This window comes from Nyctereutes procyonoides, unplaced genomic scaffold, assembly GCF_905146905.1.
Source record: "Nyctereutes procyonoides isolate TBG_1078 unplaced genomic scaffold, NYPRO_anot_genome, whole genome shotgun sequence".
Classification (NCBI taxonomy): Eukaryota; Metazoa; Chordata; class Mammalia; order Carnivora; family Canidae; genus Nyctereutes; species Nyctereutes procyonoides.
In genome coordinates, this window is record NW_026575044.1 from 37,026,070 (window position 1) to 37,047,357 (window position 21,288).

Genomic DNA, 21,288 nt, shown 5'->3' on the forward strand with positions numbered 1-21,288 from the left:
CAATATTTTGATCAGTCATTTTAACATTCATAATTTCTGCCTTAGATCATTTATTACTATGGAGATTGCAAAATGGTGATTGCCTGTTGTTAATGAAGTACGTTTGCTAGGTTCTTGCCTGCATTTCAAGTATATTAAATGCATATGCACAGGTTAGGGTTTGGGTGCCTTCCTCTGAGGTGGAAGAGGGAGTCTGGGTGTGGAAATAAAAATGTGAGAATAGGAGATGATGGTACATTGGGAATGTTAGTTATTTCTTAAAACTAAACTAGTTCCAGTTATTGCTGTGTTTAAGATTGCAATCACAGTGTTGTCCCAGTCACTTGGTTCCCCAACCAGTGTTTTTGTCCATGACTTGACTTCAGCTAGGAAGACCTGAGAAATCTTTTATAGTTTTACTCCCTTGAAGCCTTTGCACAGGATTTTGTGACATGTTTTAAATGAGATGATTGAGCCTTTTTATAAGATTGCTGCTTTTTTTTTTATAAGCCAGAACAGAATAAAACCTATCAAAAAGAGACCTTATTGCATATTCCAGTCTCTTAAATTGGATTGCCGGTTGCTCTCTTTCCCTGTAAGTGTAATTTAAGAAGCACAGTAGTGATGAGAGCATGGTCTCTAGAACCAGCCTGCCCAGGTTCAAATAAATCCCAGCTCCTCCATTTCCAGCTGTATGACCTTGGTTTAATTCCTTAACTTCAGACACCTGGGTAGCTTCAGTTGTGATCCTGGAGTCCTGGGATTGAGTTGCATGGGTCTCCCCACAGGGAGCCTGCTTCTCCCTAGGTCTCTGCCTCTCTCTGTGTGTCTCTCATGAATGAATGAATGAATGAATAAATAAAATCTTTAAAAAAAATTCCTTAACTTCTTAGTGCCTCAGTTTCTTCATGTGTACAATCAGGGTAATAGTAACACCTACTTCATAGCATAGTTAGGATTTCATGAGTTAATATATTTTTTTCAAAATTTAATTTTAAAGTATAGTTGACCTACAGTGTTCTGTTAGTTTCAGGTGTACAACATAGTGCTTCGACATAGTGCATATATGTTGCACAGGTGTTCACCATGATAAGTATAGTTATCATCTGTCACCATATAAGGTTACTACAGTAAGGACTGAATTCCATATGCTGTATTTTTTCTTCTCTGTGACTTATTTTATAACCAGAAGTTATTTTTTAAAGTGCTTTGAATAGCACTTGGCATGTAAGTGCTATAGAATTTGTTAAAATGTTATATTAGGTGGAAGTATAGAAGTACATATGAATCTACTTAGTTACACAGCTTGTACATCTTCCTACTGGTGCTATTTCTTACTGTTACTTTTCAGATTCTAAGGTTCTGGAAGGTATGAATGCTAGTCCTCAATGTATCTACCTTTCCAAGGCAGATCTGTAATAGTATTTCAGCATGCAAAAGTAAGTCATAATTATTTGTGATGGGTATTGTAGTAAGATACTTAAAGTCCTCTGAATTGAAAACATAACATCGTCTAAAGCTGAAAGAAGTTGAACTCTGCTATCTGAAATGTAAGGCATTAAGGATAACGATAAAGTCTTTAAATGCATTTGAATTCTAATTCAGAACATTGTGACTTCCCCCCCATTAATGGTTCATTCATATATCTTTGTAATGATTTTGCTAAAGGATTCTAACTGTACTTTCTTTTTGCAGCTGTAGAAAGGACTCAACAAAGAAAGCTTGAAGAAGAACTTTTGGCAGCAGCAAGAGAGGGCAGAACAGCAGAACTCATAGCTCTGGTAAAACAGCAGCAACTATGTGTATTAGTTCTTTACCCTCCAGGAAGATTTTGACTTAATGTTAACTTCATGACTTAGTCCAGTTGTAGGACCAAAATCTAGGAGGTTATAATAGTTATAGTAATAGTAAAAAAATCCTTAAATATCCAAAAACTCTTGGCATAATTATAGCTTAAGCAGGATATATTGTAATGATTATATTTTTCTCTGAATTTCTGATTTAACCCCCACCTCCTACTGAAAACTTGGTGGATTAAGAAACTGATTTTTCAAGGCAGATACTTAATGTAAGGATAATTTTTTTTCCAGATTAAGCCAATTTAAAATCGAAACAAAATATAGGATCCAAAAAAGGAACAAGTTTCTCTAATTTTGATAAGCAGTAATTTCTGAAAGATAAGCTATACTTTTAGAAAGTAACATACATGGAAGGGACAATATTTGGGAATTTTATATCATGTTAGAATAGACTGAAAACTTACCCATTTCTTTTTTTCCTTTTGAAGACCTACTTTCCAGTTTCCATTTTCCACTTAGTCTCATTAAACATGAAACCAAATTTGTTCTAAATTCAAGACTGAAGCATTGCCATTTGCTTTAAAGTTATTTCAGCTCATTTGAAAAGGCCTCTTTGGTTTCCAAGTAAAGTGCCTAAAACATTTTTTAAGCTTTGTGAAATGTAGACTATATAAAGAAGTTTTTGAAGCAGTCAGTTGGGAACAACAAATTCTATAGAACTTTAACATTTAACACACTTAACGTTTATGGTTTTAACTCTTCTGAATGACTGTCTATGGTAGGCCGCTTTGTACTTCTGTCCCAAGTGTGAGTCACAAGACTGGTAGAAGCGAGCACATCTTAGTGAAATCTCAGTGTCCAAGGGTGGGTGGGGTGGCTTTGGTGTAGTGTGTGGTGTCTGTTGTCAGGGGAATGTGGGACCTGAGATCTCCTGGCAACTTGAGGACAAACGTGGAGAGAGATGCGGACTCACTGGTTTAGTGGGCAAGAAGCTCTTGACTTCCTAGAGCTATGGTCTTCATCAGGTCTGTAGTTGGAGCGTCCACCAGATCATTCAGTAACACCTTAATGTGCTTTATAGGAGAAAGTCTATATTTGACATGTAATTCTGCATTGCTTTTTTTTTTCTTCATTTGTTAGCTCAACAGGCCTAATCCTCCTGATGTTAATTGTTCGGATCAGTTAGGAAATACACCCTTGCATTGTGCAGCTTACCGTGCTCATAAGCAGTGTGCCTTAAAACTTCTAAAAAGTGGAGCTGACCCAAATCTGAAGAACAAAAATGGTAAGCATGTCAGTAAAAGCCTTTGTTGGTCATTTTGAAGCTATAAAAATAAGTCAGTGCCATATAAAATTGCTTTGTTTTAGTATCCAGCCTTTGTTAAACTCTATGGCCCTTACTTAATTTTGAAGTCAAGGCATTCACACAAAAGAAAAAAAAATAAACTAATTTCCTTCCTAGTTTGAGTTAACTGTTTAGTAATACCTACTCCATAGAAGGCAGTAGATTAAGATAGAGTTCCACCCTTGAGAGAAAAAAAATACAGTTGATTCTCATTATTTAAGGTAGTTATGTTTTGCCAATTGTTGTGAACAGAGAATTAACGAATACTGAGCCATTCCTCCTAAGGAAAATACAGAGTTAGGTTCCTGAGAGGCTCTGGTCACAACATTTTTATATTGATTAGTACATAACCTTGTTTTGTATGTATTACTATTAATAACATCTTATTTAACATATAATGTTTATTCATGAACGTGGGAGCTTTTGCCAACAGCACTGTCACTCATGCCTGGGCAGAGTTAGTTTGATACATTATATTGTCCATAAAGCACATCGCAGCCCTCTTGTAATTAGGAACACTAGATAACAATTCAATGCCATATTTGGTGGCCAGTTTCAACAGCAAAACAAAAAGCAAAAATATTGAAAACGTGGCATTAGGTAGACTGTGATGGGGAAAGTTGTTTACTGTTTGAGAACTGAAACAAAAAGGCAGAATGTCACCTTGTTCTTTACCACTTTGGACTTGCCTGTGAATGACCAAGAAATTGTAGTAAGTATTGATTTTAGGGTTACAAATTTTAGAAATAAGCACATCTGCAAGTATGGAATGTATAAGTAATGAGTTTCAACTCTACATGCGTGACAGTATCAGAGATGGGATCAGATAACCACAAGAGAAGCTACTACAGGTGTCTTGGGTATTCAGAGGGGGGATCATTGCATTAGTGCTATTACCATTTTTTAGGATGCCTCCCTCTGCCTAGCATCATTAGGACTTGACTTGGCAGTGGTCCACCACAACCCTCTGTTCACCTCCATGATTGCCAAAATTATACTCCATGGTAATTGTTGGCATATGTTACTGCATCCCATGAGACTGGATTCCTAAAGGCAGGGCTAATACTTCACTGTCTGGTTTAGCTGGGACCTACAGTAATGTATAGCATGTGACACCTTCTAAATGTTGCATGTTTGTTAAAGATTTGGGTAATTAGAAATGGCTTCATGAAGGAATAGATACTTAATATGGACTGAAGTCCTTGTAGGATTTAAAAAAAAATCCTCTCTAAATCTCTAACAAAAGGCCCTATCCATATATATTTTTTTCTTTTCAAATATAAACGGATACCTCTGTGGCTCAGTGGTTGAGTGTTTGCCTTTGGCTCAGGGCATCCTGGGTTCCTAGGATCGAATTCTGCATTGGGCTTCCTGCAGGGAGCCTGCTTCTCCCTCTGCCTATGTCTCTGCCACACTCTGTGTTTCTCATGAATAAATAAATAAAATCTTTAAATTCTGGAAAGGGTATTCAAAGCAGAGCGAAGATTATGACAAGGTCATTAAGGTAAAAAATTCAAGTTACATTTAGATGACATCCTCAGTTTAGCACATCTACACACATGAAGAGGAGCACTACTTGGTAATCCTATGCATGCAGATTAGGCTTGCATGGTGGAAAGCCTTATTATATGCCAGATCATTTTACCCCTTAATTTGGAAGTTATCAGGGGACCATGATAAGGAAATAGAGGAGTAGTGGAGAGATAAAATACTTTTTTTTTTTTTAAGTTTTTTAAAAATAAGGACCATATTGACCTGGTCTTAGGTGAGAGGTAGTTAGGGCCTGAACTTTTATTGACCTCAATAGGAGTAGAAAGGAAAAAAGAAAATTGAATTCTCTGCTCCCCTCTCTTCCTTTGGCCCTTATACAATAGACTGGCACTATCCAGTAGGTATATAACAAGAGCCACATACATAATCTTAAGTTTCCTAGTAACCACATTTAAAAAGTAAAAAATGATGAAATTAGTTTTAATGTGCTTTATTTAAAACAGTATATCCAAAAAACCATGTGAACATGTAATCAGTGAAAAACAGATTTTTACATCCCCTTTTTGATACTAAGTCTTTGAAATCTGGTGTGTTATTTTACACTTAACAGCACATCTTAGTTTGAGCTAGCCGTATTTCAAACCACTGCATAACTACATGTGGTTAGTGTCCACTATATTGGACATAACAGTTCTAGACATACCAAACTATTTGAGTCTATGGTTAACCATGCTTTCCTTACCATGTGTGTGCTCTTCTCCCTGCCAGAAATGCATTTTTCCTGCTTGTATATTTGGTAAACTCTAGTCTCACTTTAAGAGTTAGCTCAAATTGTCTTCCCCAGAGAGGCTTTCCCTGTATCTGTAGGATAAATATAGGTTCTTCCTGTAATAAAAGAAGAGAAACCAGGCAATAGAGAAGGGAAAGCACTCAGGAGATGTGAGGGAAATACCAGTTCTGTGGAAGTCAAGGAAGAGATAGAATGTGGAGTTAAGGGAAGGGTGTATTTGTTGTCATGTGCAACTTAGCTACTACAGGTGTCTTGGGTATTCAGACTGAAAAAGATAAACATTTAGACAAGGCTGTGGAATTGAGTGACTCAGTGCCCAAAGGTCCTTTCTGAAAGGGTAGTGTCCACTGGGTAGTTGAGCAACAGCTGGTTAGAGGTAAGGATTGAGTAGGCAGTGAGGAAGCTAAGGCAGCACTACTTATCTGCTTCTTTGCACTATTTACGAACAGAAGGAATGGTTTCATGGCCAAGAGGAAGATTTTTTAGGCAGAGGGATTTCAGCATGTTTTTAAAGTTAGAGGACTAATGTAATAGAAAAAGAGCTTGATGATTTAATTGTGACAGTAAGAAAATGTAACTTTAAAAAATGCAATGCTTTGGTAACAGCAGAAAAAGGAACATGTTCCAATTGAAGGACATAAAAGAAGACCTAAAAATGGAGAGACCTACCATGTTCTTGGTGGGAAAAACTCAGCATTAAAAAGCTAACAGTTCTCTCCAAATTAATTCAAAGCAACCCCAGGCAGAATCCTCAAAGGGTTTTCATAGGACTTGACTGCCTACCTTTCATTTATATAGAAAAGTCCAGGGCAATGAATTTTAAAATGGAAGAGAAGCAGAGGGGTTTGTCCTGCTGGATAAAAAGACTAATTCTGAACCTATGAGAAGTAAAACATTCCTTTATTTAACAAATATGTATTGTTTATGTATTGTTTATGTGCTAGATACTATTCTAGGGACTAGGGATCTAGAGCAGTGGGGGGGGAAAAAGCAAATTCCTGCTTTCCGGGAGCTTACATTCTAATAGGAAAGGGCCAGTTAAAAGCAAAAATTATATCAGATGAGATTTGTGCTAGGAGAGGGGAAAAAGGCAGAGAAGGGAGGGGGCAGGAATTAGAAGTGTGTTGGGTGTGAGACGTCTGGATGGCTCACGGGTTGAGCATCTGGCATGATCCTGGGTCCAGGGATCCAGTCCCATGTTGGGCTCCCTGCAAGGAGCCCGCTTCTCCCTCTGTCTGTGTCTGCCTCTTTCTGTCTCTCATGAATAAATAAAATCTTTTTTAAAAAGTGTATTGGGTTTATAGAGGGTTGCTACTTTGTGAAAGGTGGCAGGAAAAGCTGTGAGAACAGTAAAACTTGAAGTGAGGGGAACAAGCAGTGTCAATATCTGGGCAATGAGGATGGTCATAGGCAGTGGACATGAGTATATGTGATGTGTGTCATGAAAAGCAAGGAGACTAGTATGTCCAGAGTAGCGAGGAGGAGAGTGGTCAGAGGAGGAGGTTAGAGAGGCTTTGAGGGTTATTTTAAGAATTGTGGCTCCTACTCTTTGTGAGATAGGAAGATGTGGCAGGGTTTAGAATGCAGCAATGATGTGATCAGACTTAGGTTCTAAAAAATGATCATTGATTGTTTTGAGAATAGATCCTAGGGAGACAAGGAGGAAAAAGGGAAGCAGTTAAGCTATTGGAATAATCAGGTCAGAGAGGATATTGGCTTGGATCAAGATAGCTGCCATACAAATGGTTGTAAGTGGTTGGAGATATATATATATATATAAAATATGTATTTTGAAGGCAGAGTGGTCAGGATTTTCTGATGGCTTGGGTATGTGAGATATGAGAAAGACAGGAATCAAGGGTGACTTTACAGTCTTCTAGTCGAGGACCTGGAAAAACGGAATTTCCAGTTACTGAGAAGGTAAGAGTGGAGAGTAGGGTAGACTAACAATGGCTGGAATTAGAAGTTTGGTTTTTAAGCTCTTTAAAATTTGAAATACTATTCTACAATCTAAGACATCAGAAGTAGAAGTTTGTGCTTAGGAGAGAGAGCTCTCTAAAAATTTGGGAACTGTCAGCATACAGAGTTAGTAATGGAATGGATATCACTTAGATCTTGATATTAGGGTAGATGAAGATGAACAGATGGTTTGGAAATTAAACATGTATATATGGGAGCTTGGTAGAAGACAAAGGTAGCATGAAGAGTGGATGAGGAAAGAACTAAGTAAATAATGATGGGGCAGTTAGCTGTCTACATAGTAATAGGTGATTTTAGATACCCATCATCTATTGGATACTAAATTCCAGCTAGTTTAAACCTAGTCTAGTCTAGTCTACTGCAGCCAAGAAAAAGAAAAGGCATCCAAATTGATAAGGAAGAAGTCAAATTTTCACTATTTGCAGATGACATACTATACATACTAACTCTAAAGAATTTACCAGAAAACTACTGACACGGATAAATGATTCAGTAAAGGTGCAGGATACAAAATTAATATACATAAATCTATTATATTTCTATACACTAATGAAGAAGCAGAGAAATTAAGAAAACAGTTCCATTTATAATTGCACCAAAAATTATAAAATGCCTGGGAATAAACCAAGGAGGTTACTTCAAAAACTAAAACACCAATGAGAAAGAGGTAAAGATGGCACAAATGGAAAGATATTCCATACTCCTAGATTAGAACTAATATCAAAATGTATATACTACCCAAAGCAATCTACAGATTTAATGCAATCTCTATCAAAATATCAACATTTTGGGGCACCTGGGTGGCTCAGTCGGTTAAACTTCTGTCTCTTTTTACTTATTAGCGAGAGCATGTGTGAGTGGGGGGAGGGGCAGAGGGGAAGACTGATGCAGGGTCAGATCATAGGACCCTGAGATTTTGACAGGAGCTGAAGCCAAGAGTAAGACGCTTAAACAACCAACCCACCTAAGCACCCTGCGTCTATCTCTTGACTTCAGATCATGGTCTCCGGGTTGTGAGATCAAGCCCTGCATTGATCTCTGCACGCGGTCTCTGCACGGGGCATGGAACCTGTATAAGATTCCCTCTCCCTCTCCTCCTGCCCCTCCCCTGTGCCCCTTCTAAAATAAAACAAATAATTCTAAAATTTGTATGAAATCACAAAAGACCCTAAAAAAGCCAAAGCAATCTGGAGAAAGAAGAAAAAATTTTTAGGTATCACAATTCCAGATTTCAAGATCTACCACAAAGTTCTAGTGATCAAAGCAGTATGATACTGGCACAAAAATAGACACAGGTATCAATGGAACAGCATAGAGAGCCCAGAAATAAACCCATACTTCTGTGGTCAATCTTTGATAAAGGAGGCACAAAATGGGGAAAAGGTATCTGGAATATATACAGAACCATTAAAACTCAGTGGTAAGAGAATTCAATTTCAAAAAGGTTCAGACACTCCTTGAAAAATCTATGGATGGCAGAAAAGCATATGACTAAAGACTTCACATAGAAGTATAAACCTAAAATAAAACGCATTCACATGAAAAAACATTCATATAAACACCAGTGGGTATGTACTATGCTGTTTATTTCAGCTCCTTAAAATAGTAAAAACGTGGAGATAAGTCTGAGTACTTAGGTAAACTGGTTTGATTTGATACTTACAGCAGTACTAAAATAAGATGGGAGCTACATATATATTGTTGTGGATAAAAGAAAACTGTTGAATAAAGAAAGTAGCAGAATGATAGATACAACATACTCTTACAAATAATACATTAAAATCATATTTAACATTTAAAAGCACTTTATGGCTACATTTCCCTATAATGAAAATAGAAAGATAGGCCTTTATGATTTAAAGATGTGCATTTAAGGTTTAAGAATCATGAAAAACAAAATAATAAAACTGGAAAAAAATTGATTACCTTTTAAAATCAATAGTCATTTTACAGAATGATTTAACATTGAAGGGTAAACTTTTAAGTTTTTATTTTTTAGTTTTTTTAGAAAGATTTTATTTATTCATGAGAAACAGAGAGAGGGAGGCAGAGACATAGGCAGAAGGAGACGCAGTCTCCCCACAAGGAGCATGATGTGGGACTCGATCCCAGGACCCTGGGGTCACCACCTGAGCCAAAGACAGATGCTCAACCACTGAGTCACTTAGGTGCTCCTTATTCCACTTAACATATAGTGTACAATTAGTTTCAGATGCAACACTTCCAGAGAACACCTGGTGTTCATCACAGGTGCATTCCTTAATCCCCACCTCCCTTCTGATAACCATCAGTTTGTTCTCTATAGTTAAGAGTCTGTTTCTTGGTTTACTTCTTTTTTTCTGCCTTTGCATGTTTAATTTACTGCTTAAATTCCCCATATGAATGAAGTTATATGGTATATGTCTTTTCCTGACTTACTTCACTTAACATATGTCCTCGCAAATGCCAAGCTTTCATTTTTTATGGCTGAGTAATATTCCATTGTGTGTATGTATTTGTATATCCCACATCTGCTTTATCCATTCATCAGTGGATACTTGGGCTGTTTCCACAGTTCAGCTGTTGTAGATAATGCTGCTCTAAACATTGGGGTGCATGTATCCCTTTGAATTAGTATTTTTTTTATTTGAGTAAATACCTACTAGTGCAATTGCTGGTTGATAGCATAATTCTATTTTTAACTTTTTTTTAAGATTTTATTTATTCATGATAGACATAGGGAGAGGGAGAGGCAGAGAGGCAGAGGTAGAGACACAGGCAGAAGGAAAAGCAGGCTCCATGCTAGGAGCCCGAAGCGATATTCGATCCCGGGACTCCAGGATCACGCCCTGGGCCAAAGGCAGGTGCTCAACCGCTGAGCCACCCAGGGATCCCCTATTTTTAACTTTTTGAGCAACATCCATACTGTTTTCCAGAGTGGCTGCACTAGTTTTCATTCCCACCAACATTGTAGGAAGGTTCCTCTTTCTCCACATCCTTGCCAACACCTGTTGTTTTTTCTGTTGTTTTAGCCATTCTGATAGATGTAAGGTGACGTATCATTGTAGTTTTGATTTGCGTTTTCCTGATTAGTGATGTTGAACATCTTGTCATGTGCCTATTGGCCATTTCTCTTTTGCAGAAATGTCTGGTCACATCTACCATTTTTGAATTGGATTATCATCTTTTGGATGTTGAGTTTTATAAGTTCTGTGTATATTTTGGACACTAACTCTTTATCAGATATAACATTTGCAAATACTTCCATTCTGTAGATTGCCTTTTAATTTTTCTATTTCCTTTGCTGTGCAGAAGCTTTTTATTTTGATATAGTCCCATTAGTTTATTTTTGCTTTTGTTTTTCCTTGCCTCAGGACATTACCTAGAAAGAAGTTACTGTGGCTGATGTCAGAGAACTTAACTGCCTGTGCTCTCTTCTAGAATTTTTACAGTTTCAGAAGTCTTTAATTCACTTTGAGTTTATTTTTGTGTATGATGTAGAAAGTGGTCCAGTTTCATTCTTTTGCATGTTTCTGTCCATTTTTTCCAATACCATTTGTTGAAGAGACATTCTTTTTCCCATTGTATAGCCTTTCCTGCTTTGTCGAAGATTAATTGACTCTATAATTGTGAGTTCATTTCTGGGTTTTCTATTCTGTTCTCTTGATCTATGTGACTGTTTTTGTGTCAGTACCATACTGTTTTGATTACTCCATCATTGTAACTTGAAGTCCAGAATTGTGATGCCTCCAGTTTTTTCTTTTTCAGTGTTGCTTTGCCTATTCAGGATCTTTTGTGGTTCCATACAAATCTTCGGATTATTTGTTCTAGCTCTGTGAAAAATGCTATTGGTATTTTGACAGAGATTGCATTAAATGTGTATATTGCTTTGGATAGTACAGACATTTTAGCAATATTCTTCAATCCATGAACACAAATGTCTATCCATTTTTTTGTGTCGTCTTCAGTTTCTTTCATCAGTGTGGTATAGTTTTCAGAGTACAGGTCTTTTACTTCTTTGGTTAGGTTTATTCCTAGATATCTTACTGCTTTTGGTGCAATTGTATTTTTTTTTATTTTATTTTTATTTATTTATTTTTTTTTATTTATGATAGTCACAGAGAGAGAGAGAGAGAGAGAGGCAGAGACACAGGCAGAGGGAGAAGCAGGCTCCATGCACCGGGAGCCCGACGTGGGACTCGATCCCGGGTCTCCAGGATCGCGCCCTGGGCCAAAGGCAGGCGCCAAACCGCTGCGCCACCCAGGGATCCCTGGTGCAATTGTAAATGAGAGTGAATTCTTAATTTCTCTTCCTGCTGCTTCATTATGGGTGTATAGAAATATAACAAATTTCTGTATGTCGATTTTTATATCCTGCAGCCTTATTGAATTTATCAATTCTGGCAGTTTTTTGTTAGAGTCTTTAGGGTGTTATATATTTAGTATCATTTCATCTGCAAATAGTGAAAGTTTGACTTCTTCCTTGCCAATTTGGATACCTTTCGTTTTTGTTGTCTGATTGCTGCAGCCAGGACTTCTAGGACTATGTAAGTAAAAGTTGTGAGAGTGAACATCCCTATTTTGCTCCTGACCATCATGAAAAGCTCTCAATTTTTCCCTATTTAGGATGATATTAGCTGTGAGTTTTTCATATATGGTCTTTCTTATGTTGAGTCATGTTGCCTCTAAACCTGCTTTGTTGAGGTTTTTTTCTCATGGATAGATGTTTTACCTTGTCAAATGCTCTTTCTACATCTACTGAAATGAACACATGGTTATTCTCCTTTCTTGTATTAATGTGATAGATTATGTTGACTGATTTGCAAATATTGAGCTACTCTTGTAATCCAGGAGTAAATTCCACTTGCTCATAGTGAATGATTTTTTTAAAATATAAGATTCAGTTTGCTAGTATTTTATTGAGCATTTTTATATCTATGTTCATGGGGGATATTAGCCTCTAGGTTGTCTTTCTTTAGTGGTGTCTTTATCTGGTTGTGGTATCAGGGTAACATTGGCCTTGTATAGTGAATTTGGAAATTTTCCTTCCATTTCTATTTTTTGGAATAGTTTGATAAGAGTAGATAATAACTCTTTAAATGTTTTGTAGAATTCCCTTGTGAAGCTGTCTGGTCCTGGACTTCTGTTTGTTGGGAGATTTTTGATTACTGAATCAGTTTCTTTGCTGCTTATCAGTCTGTTCAAGTTTTCTTTTTCTTACTGTTTCACTTTTGGTAATTTATATGTTTCTAGGAATTTATCCATGTCTTGTACATTGTCCAGTTTGTTGGCATATAGTTTTCCATAATCTCATAATTGTTTGTATTTCTTTGGTGGTGTTTGTTATTTCTCTTCTCATTTGTGATTTTATTTGGTTCCTTTCTCTTTCTTTGTGATAAGTCTGGCTATAGGTTTATCTTATTTTTCCAAAGAGCCAGCCTCATTTCACTGATTTGTTATATTGTTTTTAAAATTTCTGTATCATTTATTTATGCTCTAATTCTTATTATTTTCTTACTTTTGCTGGCTTTAGGCTTTGTTATTTTTCCAGCTTCTTTAGGTGTAAGGCTAGGTTGTTTATTTGAAATTTTTATTACTTTTTGAGGTAGACATGTATTGCTATATAATTCCCTCTTAGGACCACTTTTGCTGCATCCCAAAGGTTTTGGACTGTTGTGTTTTCATTTTTGTATGTTTCCATGTATTTTTAAAATTTCTTCTTTGATTTCCTGATGGATCCATTCATTATTTAGTAGCATGTTGTTTAACCTTCATGTATTTGTGATCTTTCCAGACTTTTTCTGAAGGGTAAACTTGTAAAAGTAATGGAAAGGGTGGGTACAGATACCTGGAGAGGATCTCCCTAGCAGGACTCTATGAACTACAGAGCAATGGGAACACCTGTGTTACATAATTTAAATTTTATCCACTAATTATTAAGAACTAAAGTTATTTTCTTAGGAATTAAGCAAAGGAATCCTAGAAATGCTAGAAGAGTCAGAAACTGAAAATTAATGTTAACAGTATGATTCCTAGTGTCTTTACCAATTTCCCAAAGACTTGGATAGTTTTTCTATGTGGTGGTTTGTAATGTTCTTCCTTCAAAATTTAGATTCAAGGGACACCTGGGTGGCTCAGTGGTTGAGCTTCTGCCTTTGGTTTGGGTCGTGTTCCCAGGGTCCTGGGATCAAGTTCCGCATGGGGCTCCCTTGCAGAGCCTGCTTCTCCCTCTGCCTATGTCTCTACCTCTCTCTCTCTGTGTGTCTCTCATGAATAAATAAATAAAATTTTTTAAAAAATGAAGATTCAAAAAGCATTCCAATGTAACAAGAATTTTAATAGTCCCATGCAAATATCAGTCTAAACTGAAGTAATATCCCTGTAAACATCAAAAATTTGATTATTGGTGTTTAAATATATTTTTACCCTATGGTTCATATTAGTAATCAAAGTTAAACCTTCTCATTAAAAGGGATCCCTGGGTGGCGCAGCGGTTTGGCGCCTGCCTTTGGCCCAGGGCGCGATCCTGGAGACCCAGGATCGAATCCCACGTCGGGCTCCCGGTGCATGGAGCCTGCTTCTCCCTCTGCCTATGTCTCTGCGTCTCTCTCTCTCTCTCTCTCTCTCTCTCTCTCTCTCTCTCTCTATCATAAATAAATTAAAATTAAAAAATAAATAAATTTGTTAAAAAAAACATTCTCATTAAAGTTTTTTATTTCCTTTTTTAAAGACTTTATTACTTGAGAGAGCACATGCATGAGCAGGGGGGTGCAGGGCAGAGGGAGAAGCAGACTCCCTACTGAGCAGGGCACTATTGCGGGACCCCAGGATCATGACCTGAGCCAGTGACAGATGCTTAACCAACTGAGTCCCCCAGGCACCCTATTAAAGTGTTCTTGATAAAAATCAAGATGGTACCTTCTGAGAAAGTTTTCTTTTAAAGTCATATTGTCTGCATTATAGAAAAAGTTTAAAAAATTGATTTAAAATATTATTTAAATAAATCTTTGTTTCTTTGGCATATTGTACAACTTTTTCATTTTCATACCTATTTTAGAACAGTTTTTTAAAAACTGCAAAACTAATGCTTATGCTCAAAATGAGGGAAATGAAGGCATCAACAAAGTGGAATCACCTATGACCCAAATATCCATAAAGATTTAGCTTTTAGTTGTTAGTTATTCTCTGGTAGATCAAACTTTTTAAAAGTTCAAAATAATAGGGGTGCCTAGGCAGCCTAGCCAGTTGGGCATCTGACTCTTGATCTCAGCTCAGATCCGATCTCAGGATCGTGGGTTCAGGTCCCACAGTGGGGTCTGCACTGGGTTTGAAGCCTACTTAAAAATTTTTTTTTTAATTTGAAATAATAAATACCAACTTAGGAGAATAGGCAAAAGAAGATCATATATTATTAATATCAAAATACAGAGGTGTCTGATGATATTACAAAGCAGGCATCAGAAGGCATGGAATCAGGAACCAGAAGTTAGGAATCAAGAAGGCTGCCACTCATTGTATGTGTATCTTTCTCTGACTTCTTGGTCTCTAATTTCTTTTAGCAGATCAGTTTTCCAGTGTACGCACTGGAAGATGGCTGCCCTGAACTGCAGTTAGTAAACCAGGATCTCCTAACCTCAATTGTAAATTTCAGTGGGAGATAATCCTATGGCACCCACTGTCTTAGGTGCCTGCCTCTGCTACATTCAGCTGGAGCTCTGGGGGCAGGGCCTTATGGTGCAAACATAGCTGCTAAGGCCTCAGACAATGTGTGAAAGAGTGAGGGCTGGCAAATGCCTCAGAAAGTGTCTACTCTTTTTGTGTTATGGCTTGTAAATAGAGTTGACATATTCAAATATCAACAGTTTTTCCATATTGTCTCCAGAAGCATAGCCTTCACGGCTTACCTTCTGAATAGTTTGTCATGTGGATGTGTTTATCACCCCAAACTGTTGTACGTGTGAATGATATGTACAACAATTATCTGTTTTTCTACCACTAAGTTTTCCCAGTCTTTTTTTTCCCTTTCATTCAACATTGTATTTTCATCCTAATTTGTTGATCCTCTTCTTTGATTTCTTTGGGCACTTATAGACTTAAGTAGAGATTTGGTAAATATTTGATTGTTTTCTCCCAGCTTATCTATAATTACTTTCATTCATTAAGCAAATGCTGAGCCTCTACTGTGTGCCAAGAACTGTTGTAGGTGTTGGAAATCCAAGGGTGAACAAAACCCGAGAGTCCCCACACTCTCCAGCTTATGTCCTAGTGGGAGGAGATAGAAAAATGTAAACACATATGCAATGTCAGGCGGTGAGGTGCAGAAAAATAAAACCGAATGAAGAGGATAGAGAGTGATGGTGTGGGGAGGAGGCTGTTGGAAAAGGTGTGAGAGAAGGCTTCTTTGAGCACAGAGCTGAGTTAAGGAGGCCTGAGGCTTTCTGGCAGAAGAACATTGAAAACCAAGGGCAAGCAAGTATAAAAACTCTGGGGTGGGAGAGCAGTGGCATATTTGAAGAAGAACGCTGTCAGGATGCCTAGAGCAAGGCAAGTGGGGAAGAGGAGTAAAGTCAGGAATGTTAGCTGGAGACCCAGCCTTGTTTGTGGGTGTGGTTGCAGGGTTTTAAGTCGGCAAGCGCTGTATGGGGCAATGTTAGGATGTGAGACTATCGGATTGCTAATCACTTTATACCTTGAATCAAGCAGTCTTTCCTTTTCCATTGTTTTTTGACTTTCTCCTACATTTTAAGAATTTCTGTTCTTTTCTGTTTTCTTTCATTGCTTCATCTGTCTCTTGCAAGTATCTCACTTTTTAATTATTTTTGTAATGTGTTGATATCTGATAAGGTTTCTCTTTTTTGAGGATTGTCTTTGATATTCTTATCTGTTTATTCTCCCAGATGGCATTTAAATAATATTTTTAGGTTCTTAGTAAAAATACTGTTGGTATGTTATTGAAATCACATTCTGTATAAGTTCCTTTGTGGAATATTGACATTTTTATTTAGTGTTCTCACTAAAGGACAGATTTATATCATAGAAAAATTTAAATATTGGATCATTCCTGGTTTTTATTTTGTTGTGATTGATAATAGATGATGTGCAATTTTGAAATGACTGGCTGGTTATGGTGCTTATCTGGGTAAGGAGCTATTTCATTCAGTTCAAAAAGCATTTAATTCTTACTGTGTGTCAGGGACTTTAGGCATTGAATCTAGAAATGAAGGCTCAGTCCTGGGATTTCAGCTAAGTTGGCCGGAGTTCAGAATTTATTTTTGGTGTTAGGGCAGAATTTTGTGAAAGAAATCATTGTCATCCTCCTCTTCACCTAAAGGAATAATTTCTCAAAAGTGCCCTGTATATAGAATAAAAATAACAGTTGGCAGGTGTTTTTATAAGACCTCTTTCTATATGCTAGCTAGAAAACTTAAAGTGGCTATTAATTTCCCAGTTAACACTTTAAAAAGTTTTTCCCCCACTAAAGTAATATGTAACCAGTTCACATTTTTACCTATTAGAAGTCCTATAAATCTACCTCTAAAATCTGAAACCCATGAACTTATCTCCATATTTTCCACTCTCTTCATTTTATATACGACTAACTCTCTAGTCCAAACCACTATTCTCTTTCACCTGGACTATTGATACTGCTTTGTTAACTATTCTCCCTGCTTTTCTCTTACAACATTTACAAGGCATTTTCCACACTGTAGCCACAGGGATCTTTAAAAAACAAACAAACAAAAAAAAAAAAAACAAAAAAACCCCACAAAACTTTATTTATGGAAGTTATCAAAACTTAAAAAATAGAATAGTATAATTAATATCCTCATCACTCTCTTTCAGAAATTCTCAATACTAGCTACTCTCCAGTTGTTGTTACTTTGTGTATAAATATTTCAGTATTAGGGCACCTGGCTGGCTCAGTCAGTAGAGCATGTGACTCTTGATCCTCAGGTTCTGAGTTCAAGCTCTATGCTGGGTGTAAAGATTACTTAAAATCTTTAAAAAGTACATTTTAGCATATTTATAAAAGGGCTTTTTTTTTAAAGATTTTATTTATTTATTCATAGAGATGCAAAGAGAGAGAGAGAGAGAGGCAGAGACACAGGCAGAGGGAGAAGCAGGCTCCATGCAGAGAGCCCGACGTGGGACTCGATCCAGGGTCTCCAGATCATGCCCTGGGCTGCAGGCGGCGCTAAACCGCTGCGCCACCAGGGCTGCCCTATAAAAGGGCTTTTTAAAAATTATAACCACATGATGGTTGCACAGCTATGAATATACAGAAAACCATTGATTTGTATATTTTAAATGGGTGAATTATATGGTATGTAAAAAATACCTCAACAAAGCTGTTAAAAAAACAGCCACAATAACATTATCTTCTTAGTAACAATTTTACAAAATCACCAAATAGTCAAAGTTCACATTTCCCCTATTATCTAAATATGTTTAAAACTGTCAAAGTGTTTAAAAAAAAAATCAGTCCGGTCGTATTACTCTTTTTCTTAAAACCCCATTCAGTGGCTTTTTATCATATTTAAACTAACCTAAATCCCTGTACTGACTCTGACTCAAAGATCTGACCTACAAAGCCCTGACCTTATATGGCTTCTTTCTACCTTTTTTCGGTCTCTCTTGCCCACTAAATTGTTTCTGCCTTAAATGCTGTTCCATCTGCTAGAATGCCCTTCCCCTATATTTTCTCAAGGCCAGATCCTTCCTTTCAATTTAAACACCTTTTCCTCAGAAAGGCCTACCTTGATCAGTTGCCCAGTCTCCAGTCTAAAGTGATATCCTAATCCTTCTCTATCTTATCACTCACTTAAGTATCAGCATAGCATGGTTTATTATCTACCCTGTAATGTTTTTTTAGAGATGTATTTTATTTTTTATTTTTAAAGATTTATGAGAGAGAGAGAGAGGCGCAGAGACACAGGCAGAGGGAGAAGCAGGCCCCATGCCGGGAGCCTGATATAGGACTCGATCCCAGGACTCCAGGATCACGCCCTGGGCAGAAGGCAGGTGCTAAACCACTGAGCCACCCAGGCGTCCCCTAACTTGAATTTAAATAAAAAAAATGTTATTTGATAGAATATATTGCCTTACTGCATAAACAGAGCTCCAGTTAGATATGTTACTTTGAAAGTGTCATTTTCTATGGCCAGGTTAGGAGAGGACTATTATTATTATTATTTTTTTTTTTTAGCTAGCTTGCTTCATATAGTGGCCTGCCTACTTCAGAACTCAAAAAAGTAACTTTAACAAATTCTGTTTTTGTTGTTTAGCAAAACATAGAGCGCTTGCATGTATAACGTTGCAGAAGTTACCATAATGCCTTGCTGGTTTTGTTCTCTATTATCACTTTTTTCTTTTGTTCTCAGTGTAGACCATCATGCTTTTAGCTTGTGAGCTTTCTCTGCTACCTATTCTCTGGTGAAGCAGCTTAGAAGTGGCTGTGGTAGGCTGAATAATAGCCCCCTAAAGATGCGATTAGTTAAGTATCTTGAGATAGGGAGAGAGTCCTGAACTATCCAGCTGGGCCCAGTGTAATCACAATTGTCCTTAAAGGGAGAAGGCAGGAGGATCAGAACCTTGGGAGAGAAAACTTAAGGATGGAAGCATTGTTTCAAGTGATGTGCCTTGAAAATGGGGGGACTGCAAATCAAGTGATATAGGGGACTCTAGAAACTGGATAGGGGCAAGAAAATGGAGTGTCCCCTAGAGCCACCAGAAGGAGTGAAATCCTGTATATACCTTAATTTTGGCCCCAGTGAAATTGGTTTCAGACTTCTGACTTCCCAAACTACATAAAAATTGTGTTGTTTGAAGCCACTATATGTGGTACTTTGCTTCTATGATGATTTAAATAAAGTAAGATGGCTTGAAGGATCACAGAACCTGTACAGTGTTCTGAGGTCCATCTTGTTTACTGGTTTAATAGCTACGAGAATGGGGGCCAGGAATAGTTGAGATGGCAACTTAAGGTGCGTAATTTGGGGTGGGGTGGAGAAGAAAAAGATGTGGTTTTTGGAATAATGAAAGAATATTATATGCTGTAATGGTAGTATCTATTTTATATACAATTAAACTCTTGATTTTTTTTTTTCCCTTGTGTTTTACACAGATCAGAAACCCCTTGACCTTGCTCAGGGTGCTGAAATGAAACACATTCTTAATGGTAATAAGGTATGTAGTAATGGACTACTTGCACATGATCATTTTTAGAAAAAGATTTTGGATTCTTGAAATATATGGATAGCATTTTTCATGAAAACATATTTTCAATAGGTTGTCTACAAAGTGTTGAAACGATATGAAGGCCCTCTCTGGAAGGTAAGCAAGGATGATGTATTTATGTATAAAACTGGAAAGAGGGTCACCTGGGTGGCTCAGTCAGTTAAGTAGTTGTCTTCAGCTCAGTTCATGATCCCAGGGTCCTGGGCTCGAGCCCTGCATCAGGCTCCCTGCTCAGTGGGGAGTCGGCTTCTCCCAGTCCCACTCCCACTCCCCCTCTCCCTGCTTCTGTGCAACTTGTGCATGAGCACTCTGTCTCTGTCAAATAAATAATATTTTTTTAAAAAAGGAAAGAATTCTCAGGTGCTCCATTTTTGTTAAAAAAATTTAAATATTCTGACTTAATCATTCATGGATCTTACAACATAAACCATTTCCTCTAGCGCTGGACTTTATCAGGCTTCCATTTGTAACAATTGCTGTCTTTTGTGTTGATGGTTTGACACTTTAGGTGACCAAGCTTCTACAGAACAGAGTGGGAGAACATATTTTTTTCTTAATTGTAGAATCATAGTGTTTTTGTTATGACTGTTGAACGAAGGAGGACTTAATAGGAATTTAGTATTTGAATTGTCACAGAGCACACATTGAAAATCTTTCTGGTTCTAAAAATTTCTTTGCATTTTGGAGTTCAGTGTTTTCTAGAATTAACTACTTTAGAGCATGTATTTTCATTTGCATTTGCAAGCACTCCTCTGTATTTATTTATGCACAAGTATGTTTATGTTGTATGAAATCAGAACACTTTTTTTCAGCAGTTCATTCCATACTTTGTCTTTGAAGTCCCCAAATGAAAATTTTCTTGTAAATATCCTTGAGTAATATTGTCAGAACTATAAACTGTGTTCATTGTTGATCTTGTTAGTAAGGCATTTCTTCTCTTTCTGTCCCCCTGTAGTGAGTGGTACGTTTTCATTACTGCACTTAGTACCTTAGTTTATGTTTGATTTTTTTTTTTAACGATTTAATTTATTTGAGAGTGAGCAAGAGTGAGCATGGGGAGGAGGGAAGAGGGGAGAGGGACAAGCAGACTTCATGCTGAGCATGGAGCCTGGTGCGGGGGCTTGATCCCAAAACCCTGAGATCATGACTTGAGCCAAAGGCAGGTGCTTAACCTACTGAGCCACCCAGGCGTCCCCATGTTTGATCTTTGCTTATTTTATTTTATTTTTTAGCTTATTTTATTTTTTTGATCATTTTTTAATGTTTAGTAGTACTGTCTAGATGAAAGACTACAATAAAACTCTGATAACTTAATTTTTATCAGTCAGATATTTGAATCTAGATGTGTCAGCTTGGAAAATCTTTGCCATTTTTCCCCTTAGAGTTCAAGATTTTTTGGCTGGAGACTATTCTGGGTAGTGTTAGAACATGGAGTCCTTTCATGGTATAGGAAACAGTAAGTATTATGACCCTGATACTTACTAAATTTCATTATCTAAATTCTGAAAGATTAAAAGTTGCTACTTATTTCTTTTCCTTTTGTCTTGATAATTTAATATTTTTTTTGAAGGCCTGATGCAGTCCGTAACATTTATCGCCAGGGATGCAAACACCTAACTCAAGCAGTATGCACGGTAGGATGACACATGGATCTTTTGCTCAAATCATGAAATCAGTTTTTGCAAGTG

At 37.2% G+C, this 21,288-nt stretch overlaps 1 protein-coding gene and 1 long non-coding RNA gene across 3 annotated transcripts in view; one reads left to right on the top strand and one right to left on the bottom strand.

The window, feature by feature from the left end:
* The window catches only part of OSBPL1A (oxysterol binding protein like 1A), a 223,488-nt gene that overhangs the window by 58,682 nt on the left and 143,518 nt on the right, over positions 1 to 21,288 (top strand). For both annotated transcript variants that reach the window (XM_055324315.1, XM_055324316.1), the window contains 6 exons: positions 1,675 to 1,760; positions 2,919 to 3,063; positions 19,488 to 19,549; positions 19,652 to 19,696; positions 20,983 to 21,056; positions 21,171 to 21,234. In XM_055324315.1, coding sequence (XP_055180290.1) covers positions 1,675 to 1,760; positions 2,919 to 3,063; positions 19,488 to 19,549; positions 19,652 to 19,696; positions 20,983 to 21,056; positions 21,171 to 21,234 — 476 coding nt within the window. The remainder of the gene's footprint in view (positions 1 to 1,674; positions 1,761 to 2,918; positions 3,064 to 19,487; positions 19,550 to 19,651; positions 19,697 to 20,982; positions 21,057 to 21,170; positions 21,235 to 21,288) is intronic.
* The window catches only part of LOC129508984 (uncharacterized), a 56,673-nt gene that overhangs the window by 2,520 nt on the left and 32,865 nt on the right, over positions 1 to 21,288 (bottom strand). The window lies entirely within an intron of this gene.